The sequence below is a fragment of the Thermobia domestica genome, chromosome 2, assembly GCF_964235325.1.
Source record: "Thermobia domestica chromosome 2, izTheDome1.hap1.1, whole genome shotgun sequence".
NCBI lineage: Eukaryota > Metazoa > Arthropoda > Insecta > Zygentoma > Lepismatidae > Thermobia > Thermobia domestica.
Window position 1 is genome coordinate 277,509,070 of NC_137455.1, and position 10,531 is coordinate 277,519,600.

The 10,531-nt window shown below is 36.2% G+C and overlaps 1 protein-coding gene across 2 annotated transcripts; it reads left to right on the plus strand.

The window, feature by feature from the left end:
* Positions 1–905: 905 nt before the first annotated feature.
* Positions 906–10,169, plus strand: LOC145678511 (uncharacterized). Of its 2 annotated transcripts, XM_081748740.1 has the most exons (4): positions 906–1,034; positions 4,393–4,577; positions 7,871–8,036; positions 9,660–10,169. In XM_081748740.1, the coding sequence occupies exons 2-4, from the start codon at positions 4,491–4,493 to the stop codon at positions 10,142–10,144; spliced, it is 738 nt and encodes a 245-aa protein (XP_081604866.1). In that variant the 5' UTR covers positions 906–1,034; positions 4,393–4,490; the 3' UTR covers positions 10,145–10,169. The 2 variants fall into 2 exon arrangements, with proteins under 2 accessions (XP_081604866.1, XP_081604865.1); XM_081748739.1 differs by lacking the exon at positions 906–1,034 and having other exon boundaries at positions 4,340–4,577.
* The last annotated feature ends 362 nt before the right edge of the window (positions 10,170–10,531 follow it).

Sequence of the window (10,531 nt, forward strand, 5' to 3'; positions counted from 1 at the left end):
AGGAATTGACAAGCAAGTTCATTCTCATATTAGAATGTAGGTTCAGCTAGTTTGGATTATTAAATATACGTTTCAATGCTAATATGTTCTGGAAATTTGACGTTTCATTTGAAGTAAATAATTTATGCTGATCAGGGTGTTTACTGATACTAGAAGTGTTTGAAACACTAGAAATCTATTGGAAATTTGTATTAATACTTGAAATAATGAAATTGTACTGGAAATTGTTGTGTAACAAACTAGTTCTTCTTTTTATTCTTTCATTTGGTTTTGAAATGAAATGAAATTAAATAATTAGTTTAACGTCCCACGATTATGCAACGAGGCTAACGGAGGCTGTGATAATGAGAAATGAATGAAATGATGGAATGAAGAAAGTGGGAGAAAACTGGAAAACTACGAGAAAGCCCACGCGTACGGTGTTTGTCCACCACAAGGTCAAGGTCAGGTCAATGATATGTCGTATTTATTAGAGCTTTTTTTTTAACCTCATTTCTTTTAATGTGTGCAACTTAGAGATTGAAATATTTATGCCGCGAGTGTTTTTAATAATTATGTAAATTCAATGTAGCCCGTGGCATCCATTTAGTGAAACTATAATATAAGTGTGCAAGTGCAAAATTTATTGTTGGGTACAAGGTATGTATGATCGTTGTCTACTGTTCCGACACGGGTGCCATCTGTTAGCCTTCGCTCAATGTTATTGTTTTGTCTTTAATAGAACCATTTTCATCAAACTTATGCGGAGAGCATGATAAATAGCTGATGATATGCAGTTGTTATACGCTTTATATATATATATATATATATATATATATATATATATATATATATATAAAGGTCTTTGGTTACTTCGAGCTACGAAGTTTTTCATTTTCGTGTATTATGCTGTTGTTGATTTGATGTAGGGATTTAATCTTAACGTGTTGGGAGTGTGTTAGTAAAAGGGAAGTGAGTGTAGAAAAGGTATAAATGCATTACTAAATTTAAGAAAGGAGTGCTAGCAAATCCAGTGATTTCGAGATTGCAGAAAAGTAAGTGTGTGTTTTCGTGTTGTAAATGCTAACCATGTCATTTACCTGGCTAACATTTACTCACTTACATATTTATTTTAGAAAAATAACAGTGTAGTTTCGTGGCGGAAATTTTTTGCAAGGGGATCCACATGTGTAAAAATGAATAAAGTTAAATTGTGTTTGACTGTGTTGTGGCTATAACGTACTATAATGATAATAAATAAATATAAATACAAATAATTTATCGACGAGTAAGAGATTTTAGACATTAAAATGTCGTGACCCAACACCAATGATAAATAGCCCCATGTTATTTTATTTCAGTATAGGCTACGGTTAATGTAAGTACATGTGTAATGATGAGTGCGTGTGAGATTTCGACGTCTTGCGATAACTGTATTTGCTGCTGACGAAATTGAACAAATCGGTACGTGTTGAGAGCGAAAAGTTATTTGGTTCGATTATGTTACAAGTTGCAGTGAAGGAAAGGTAGTCTTTAGATAGAAACCAACAGCATTAGTGAACGTTAGTAATGGAACAACTGCTTATTATTCAGATGTAGTGTTAAAGTAGTCTCTCATCAGTATATACCTGCATGTACATGGATTTTTATTTTTTTACCCTACTACGTTCTTTATGCACAACTGAATGATAGCATTTCACTGATGCGGATAGTATTTCAACTAAAACTGTTTCATGAAAGATATAACTTACACTTAAGTATTTCTTACTGCCGAACGGCAAGGAAATCTTTTACCCCTTAAGTCCAACAATTATTTCAAGTGGGTGACTTGCGTTGTGTGTGTCTGGTGTGTAGTAGACAACGTGTTGTATGTATGAGTGTGTGTCTGTGTATGTGTTGATTTGGGAGGATGCAATATTTGTTGTTTTCTGCGATTTCGTTTCCGCACTTTCGGAATCTGTTAAGTGCAAGGAGAAAATCAATAGAGACGATGTTCAAACTTTTATTATTGACTTCCCACTACTATAAGATAACACGCCTTTCCCTTTACATATATTTCCTCTTACGTTCTAGAAACGCGGCGCATATCTGTGGTGAGCATGTCTTTGTGAGCTCATTTTGGGATTTTGGCAGTTTTTTTTTCCAGAATGTCGGAATTGAGGCCTATTCCCGAAGAAGGGCACATAGACCGTTTCCGTGAATGGAGAAAAAGAGCCTTAAAGATTTTATCAGAGTATATAACAATAACATACGCTTGCAAATACCTATAACAGGTTTTTTAATAAGGAAGACCTATTTGACTAATAAATAGGCTGTATTAAATGAAAAATATATACTATTTTACATATTTATAAACGTATTTGTATAAAATGTTATGTGCCCTTTTTTTCGAAAATCCTGGTTGGTTGAAGAAACAGCATACTATTAATGCATCACATTAATTACTTTATTCTAAAATAAATCACATAAGCTATTACACATGGTAATAAATGTGTTATGGATTTAGTCCTGTTCGTGCTCATTCAATATGCATTGAATCAGGTCGCTGTCTTCAGCTGAAAAAAACTTCATTAAGGGCCGAACATCTTTCTGTTTATGTTCGCTCACTCCAACGAAAGGGTACTTTTTGAAAGATAATAAAATGGGATACATGTTGGCATGTACGTGTTAGAATACAGCAGAACGCCTGATAGAGTGTACTTCATCATTACCGTACATACTGCATAGTGGTATACGTTGGAGTTTTTAGTGTTGGGTTGGAACGAAAGGAAGGAGCAAGAGCTGTCTCAAAATCCTTAATAAAATTTTTATCCGTTGTCAGTTCAAAAGGAGATGGATTCTGTCGAAAGGTAATGATGGCTTTTAACCATGGCATCGATAGTTCTGACCACAGTCAAACTCCAACACTAAAGGAGATGGACTTAGTTTACCTTCACTATTAGTTGCCTGTGATTTGGAAATAAACTCGTCCTTCAAAGTTTTGCGTCTATCATCTTTCCTTTTGTGAACTTGATAGTGAACTTTACATGAGTCACTAGGATAGCTAATCTGTTTTTCGTCACATTCAGCACAAAAGTCACACTTGTCAGTTTTAGATTTCAAAAATCCATATCTAAACGGCTGCTTAAACATTTTAAAGTACTTCACATACGATAGTGTCAATGCTTCATCGGTTTTATCCTTATAGAATCCTTGAAACATTGTGTACAATGCCGTATTGTTAAGCTGTGAGTTTTCAAAATATTTCAGTTTTGATTTATGTCCACAATAATGACTGTAATCACTTGGAAATAACTGCAGGTGACTCTCTATCACTTCTTAGATATGCTTCTTTGATTCTTCACGTTTCAAATTCATGTTACTATAAACTACACGCGTCTTATACACAGGTTTACTTTCAGTATCCATTTTAAATTACTGCCACATTTCTAGGTTAATAATATAGCAAGGAGCACAGTAATAACCGCTGCTAGAGCCTGTCTGTAAGCTGTGCGCCAAAACTGTGGTGCAAAGGCTTACAAAAACAATATTGCCAGGCGGCCAAAAATAATGATATCGAGATGAAATTTTCACAGCACCTACAGTATAACATGGCGGTTCGTTTTAAATGATTTCCGGAAAAAGGGCATAGGCCTATGTGCCCTTCTTCCGGAATAGGCCTCAATTTTGAATTTATTTATTTATTTTTGTTAATTGTTTGGATTGGAGTCAGTTCCTTACTATTTTTCTGTCTTCTACGGACATTTAAAACTACCACGAATTTTATTTTGTTTTTAGAATATTTCAAAATTAAGCAGACAAACCACTCCTCCGATGTAATCGGCCGTAACCGACATGGGCGTATCTAGCAGATTGCAACGACTAGGGCGCAGGGAACCTAAAGGTGGCGCCTAGGGCGTTTTCTCTGTTTTCCATGCTAGGACACAGCAATTCCAGCGGTCATATCGGGACATTTCAATCCTCCCGATGTTTGTTGGCGGTATTCTTTCAGAGTTTATGAAGTAGTTTGGATATTCAGCGAATGTTTAAACGCTTGTTTTTGTTAGCATGGGGAACTAACAATGTCCATTTCTGCTTCTTCATACCCTAAAACTTATGCTAGCAATATTTTGGAATAGGGGTTGGCGTTTAAAACAGTTGCAAAGATTTAAAAAAAAAAAAAAAAAAAACGACTCGCAGTTTTCGTTTACTCTCAATTAACTAAGTACGCCTGAATTTCATTCGAATCCTTACTCTTTCTCGTTCTACCTATCTCCTTATTTTAATATCACCCCCTCCATTTTCCCAAACATAGTAATATATCGACATAAAAGTTTGAGCGTCAACTCGCAGTGGTCGTTAACATCTTTCTAGCTGCTTGTATGTTGGTTTGTAGTGTACACAGATTATATGTACATCTGTCTTTATTTTCAGTTGACGAGGTTATACTGGAAAAACTGCGATGGTTGGAGACCAACGTTCAGCCGTGGACACTGGTCGAACTACACTGGAATGAAACCGTTAAGAAACGAATGCAAGATATAGAAGATAGTGAGTGTACCATTAATGATTATCTCACACGATTTCCAGCATTGCAGCAACCAGAAGGATTTAGACTGGTATGTAAAGCTATAATTGACAATCTTATTAACTTGTAAGAAAGAGGCATTTTACCACTGTTGGTTGATTTAAACCAATTGTTTTCGTTAAAAGAAAAGAACTAATTGGTTAAAAAAAAAAGATAAATGCCATGCTACAAATCGTGTGAACTTTATTGTAACTTTTGCGTATAACTCAATCTATCTTGGTTAATTGTATCTACTTTCAACCCTGTACTTAAGGGGTCCCATGACCGATTCGCGGTGGGGTCGCGAAATTTATCTACGGTGCAAACTGAGTAGCAGTTCGTATGTTACTGTAAGCAGTAGATTCCGCCCTTTATAACCTCGCTGTTACATAAGAACGTTAAGGTAGATCATTTTTTTCCTACCTATATGTAATCTAAATGAAGAAATATATTTTAAAAGAACCGGGTTAAACCCAAGGCGTATCTTTAAAGAACATGGTTTCTACCAACCTGCATTTTCGTTTGTGCTGCAGTTTTTGAAAATTTACATCAGCTCCGTAAACCTAAATCAACTTAAGGGTCATATGCATAGTCTACCACGTAGGGGTCCCCTAGACAAACTGTGGGATACCTCAACCTTCTTAATTGTGCAATGCAGAAAGCTTCCAAAATGATCAATCAGGTACAGTTAACACTGAAGGCTGGTTGGTCTAGCCACACCTCGGGCGAAGCTAAACTTTTGTTTAAAAAAAAAAAAAAAAAAGCATTAACATTGCAAGCAGCAACTGCATAGATAACGTATATATTATATATATATATAAAAACTTAAATAAATGTTCGGAACTTTGTTTTTGAAATATAAAATCGTAGCGGAAAAATAAACGGTGTATATTAGAAATAAGACTCTTTTTTAATTTTCAGGTAAAGTCTGTTAACTATCAGAAAAAAATAACTAGCAAACCTGGGAAGCTGTAGCTTTACAATAGAGATCCCACTAGAACTAAATTATACATATTGTGCCTTCTTGACAAAATCAGCTTATAGTATTTTCGAGAATATATTCTCTAAACAATTTTCCAGTAAAGGTTAACCTTAGGAGGGCATAAAATGTGTGTTTATAAATACGGCTTTTGCTAGCAAAATGTCATGCAAAGAGCGTGAAACTTATTATCTACTTGTGCCTAGTGTTATCAAGTTGCATACAATTTTATAATATATATAGTGAAAGCCACAAGTCTAAAAGCCATGCACCAAACTTTGCCAGGTGCTTAATGCATGTTATTTTTGCATCTATGACGGTTTATGCCAAGGTGAAGCTGGAGGGCTATAGTCGAGGTGCATCCACAGGGAACAGGTGAATTTGTGATGGTGGATATACGTGTAAGCGAATAAGTACGAAAAATATGCACCAATCTGCAGTACGTGGTCACTACAAGCTAGTCTTTCATTATAGTTACATAATTATGAACCATACTTTTAAACTGTTTCTATAATTACAGATTACTTATATGAGTAACGAATGTATTTTGAGCAATTGCAGTGCAAAACAGACGGATATTCCATACTGTTTTCCATACTTGTCTTTCTTTATGCACACACCACCATAGCTAACGTGCCTAACTTCCGCGGACAAAATCACGCGCGATCCCTTAAATTGTGCCGTTCTTGGAATCGGAATGAATGCAAACGTAGCTTTTGTTGGCCACTTAGCACAGATTCGTGCGTGGTTTTCTCACTTATTATTTATAACATAAGTTACAAGCATATTATAAATGTATGCAGCTGGTGGACATATTAGAAACTAAGAATGCAGAAGACGTTCGATGATCATGAGTGAAAAAAATGGATGATAGCGCCCCTCAACTTTACCTGTCCTAACTGGGAAATGTAGACAAACGCTAACAGGGAAAAGGCTAAAAACATTAAAATAACATTTTCACGATGAAATATGTATAATTGCAGATTCAATTTTTCCCATCAGTGATGATTCCAAACTTTTTTTTTTTTCCTGGTGGTGTGAAACTTTCTTATACTGGAGATGAAATGTATTAGTAATACTGGAAATCCACATTGAGCGTAATAGGATATATGGTTCCGAGGGAATTTCATGGCTCTCGAGAAGAAACTCTTCCCGGCCGACCCCTGAAATTACCATTGGTCCCCGTTATTCTCAAGCTAATCTAAAATATAATCTAACCAATGTTCCAACACCAAGTATCACTAGCTTATTTTACTTCAGGTAGAATTTATTACTCCATTCTTTGATATTGTGTTCAATATTTCTACTAGCAGAAGCAAAATATCTTGCAATCTTATTTCAAGAATCGGGATATATTTTTAAATTGCTTACCACAAAATATGTAATTCATTATCGCTTAATAAGCATAACAAATTCGATAAACTTATTAATATATTGAAATATTTGGTTTGCACGAAGCATACGCATTTTATACAACAGAAACTGCTGTGGGCTAGCAAATGACGCGTTGAAGCACCCCCAGTCATCTACTCGACTTCCGGGAAGGTTGCGGGCTTATTTAACCCTGCGTTAGAACTCTGCAACGCAAATTATCAAGTGTCCCGAACGTAGCCCGTAAGTAGCCTGCAAAATAATTATGCATAAGATCCTAAATGTACGTTTGTACGTATATTAGTATAGACAGTATGTTGATTGTGGTTTAAGTCGGTCTTTGCTAAATTAGGAACATCCGGGCTTATACGAGTATATTCCTGGGAAAGGTTACACAACTTCTTTGTATCAGTAAATAAGAAATAATGTAAAAACAGTGACCGAAATATTCGTGAGTTTTTTGTGCTGTTACTGGTCTTCTTTAAAAACGTAATGGAAATCTCTTTACAAATGCGAAGTTTGCTCTTGTTTTCATTCCCATTAGAGAGACATTCCCTTACTACTGTAAAAATATTGAAAATAGTGTGTAAAAGTGATTTGAATCAATTCACTTAGAGGAGAAACGTACTCAAGTTCGATTACTTTTGAATAGTTGAATCACCACAATTTAGTTGTAGTCCTAGGTTTTTCTTCTTCAAGGAATGTGGGATCAAATTAGGGTAAACATGACTATATATCATACTTGCTAAATCAGTACATACATGCAGCATAAATGAGGGCATTTTCCCCACACTGATGGAAGTAACTGCATAATCATCTGTACATTCATTTTGACCACGACATTAGACATTTAAGTATAGTTTGTATATTGCAACTGTCTCACTGCGCATATATATATAATGTTTACTTTTTTTTTTAATTTTGTATTTTTAAGTCTGATTCTTAATATTATATTCGTATGTTTTGCATAATGTTCTTTCCTTCCTTTATTTTAGTTGCTTCAAGATTTCGGTTTCTTGTATCCTGGAAAGGATAATTGCCTCTTCTCAGGTATTGCCCAGCTTCATAGCAACATTATTCAACAAGCAGTTGGGAAGAGTAGGGCGTCGAGAGATGATCAGTTCAAGAGGGAAATTGAGTCGTACATACATTTGATTAAAGGTAAGACCGAGCAAAAATTCTGAAACAAATTTGAATGTGCAATGTTGAACATATATATACCCCTTATGTCTTTAATTGAAAGCTTGGGAACTAACAGCAACATACCATACGTGAATTACGACAGGCATTCTGGAAGGGATAACATCCAGAAAACAAACACTTTTTTCTTTCGATTTTCACCCACTGGTGTTTTTGCATTCTTTTAATTAATATCGTAGTATGTAGTTGTATGTGGCACTGAGTCAACTCCAATAGACACCCTGTTGTAAGGTGCACCAGAATGATATCGAAATTGCTTACTTCAGTCCAAACAACTGAAGTTTATTAGCTCTGCCCAACTGGGCTCATAGCTTGGACCACGGTGAGAAATCCTGAGAAGATTGGCAGAAACACCTCCACATAAAAAGTTTGGAAGGAAATTTCCGTCCGCTAATAATTTACTAGGGGAGAGTGAAAAAATTAACAGTTCTAAATTATAGTAATTCATATATCTTTCATATATGACTAATATGATATATGAGGAGCCGCGGTGGCTCAGTGGTACAGTGTTCACCTCTGCTGCATGAGGTCCCGGGTTCAAACCCTGCTCCCGCCAAGTGAACTTTGTGGTGGACAAACATCGTGTGCGTGGGTTTCCTCGGGGTTCTCCCGTTTCCTCCCACTTTCTTCATCCCACCATTTCATTCATTCCTCATCATCACTGTCTCCTTGAGCCTAGCTGGCATACCCGTGGGACGTAAAACTAAAAAATTTCAATTTATTTTAATATATGAGTTTGTTTTTTAAATCTCTCTTTCTCCACTTTTTTACAACGTGGACTGCCCCATCAGGTCTGAGGAGTAAAATCCGTCGATTTTCGTTACAAATTTGTTTATAAATTAAAATTATTTAATAAGAATAGAGTAGGAACCCTATGGGCAAGAAATGAGCGCTGTACCACTAACCCACTGTGGTCCCTAGTGTGGCACGTGAAGTTGGGAACTACGCTTTCACATTTCTAGGTGTGTAACACGGCGCCATGTCGTCGTGAAAAATGTCATCTCGTGTAGAAAACGATGTCTAGACCACTAGGTATACTTGCATACACCTGCTAATCAATTTCATATACAACAACAATGGGACCAAGGGAATTCCAAGAGATTAGGTAGCTAGGTGGGCACTAACAACCTGCCATCTTTGTGAGTCGGAGAGGTCACACATGTTCACTCACCAACAAAATACCAAGAAAGTACGAATGAACTGAGGCCAGGTGATAAGTAAACACACGCACACACACACAAAAGGAAAAAATCGCAACATGTGACCGACAGCACCCATTTCAAAAAATGCTACCTTAATACTGCTGTTTACATCATTTTCTCTACGCTCTGCACAATCTCAAGCATAATGTTTTGTCCTTAGAACTTTTCCCCACTCCTATTACACACCCATATTGTTTATTTGATCATATTTTGCAGCGTGTGACATTTATTAGGATATTCCCACCGCTTTTTGAAACATTTCTAAGAATGATACACTGACGTGTGATGATGTATTTCAAATGTATCAACTGTTCCTTTTATACGTGATTTTCAAACAGTTAATACAATGGAGAAGCTATAGATTTTTTTTAATTATTTTCAGAAGATGATCCTGGCACCAGCTACTCAGTAGCACTTCTTCTCTTACCATATGTGCTTACTGTTCCTCCGGCTAGAAAGTGTCATGGGAAGCCGCTGTGGAAACCTTCAAGAAGTGAAATAAAAGAAGCGTTTATTCTTCACGTGTTTGCAGAATCACAAGTACAGCCAGCTATACTAGCAAGAAAGAAAAAGTTAGAGCAGTTGGGAAGGACATTTCAACCGCAAGTCATCGTAGTTGGAGAATCACCAGTATCACCAGTGTGTGCATTTTGCTGCGTAAACAGTATATACTACAAGGTAGGAACATTACTAGAGGCCGTGGACATTACGTTCAAGATTTTCCAAGCAACAGGAGCTAGTTACAGCTATGAAGCGAATCACGTATGGTTAGTTGTGCAGAGAGCACTCTACCAAATTGTAACGCCTCATGATCGGCCGAATCAGTCCGTAAAAAACTTACTTGCTGATATCGGGGTTTTAAGTTAATTCCTCGAGTGAAGTTTTTTTTTTTTTTCATATGTCCTATTATTTCTTTTCCATTATGATCGTTTAGTGTGTTAAGTAATATTTTGAAGGTTTTATATGTTACATATTATATGTATATCTATTTGTTATACATTGCGATAGATCATTTAGAGGAAAATATTTCATGTTTCATTCATACAAGGCAACATGTACAGGTGCTACGGTTGTTCACTGACATTTGCAACAGTTTCCATGCTGATAAAACACATTCGAAATGCATGCCCGAAATTAGCTACTTCCAGTGAATTTCACTGTGGTGAAGAGACATGCTGTCGACATTTTACAACGATAGCTGCTCTTAGAAAACATTTGAATAGAATGCATTCAGCCGAGGCTTCCACCTCTCAT

Coding starts and splice junctions, on each gene's coding strand:
- LOC145678511 (XM_081748739.1), top strand. CDS start 4,341: ATGTTGGTTTGTAGTGTACACAGATTATATGTACATCTGTCTTTATTT. Junction 4,578..7,870: donor AACCAGAAGGATTTAGACTG/GTATGTAAAGCT, acceptor CCTTTATTTTAG/TTGCTTCAAGATTTCGGTTT. Junction 8,037..9,659: donor GTACATACATTTGATTAAAG/GTAAGACCGAGC, acceptor AATTATTTTCAG/AAGATGATCCTGGCACCAGC.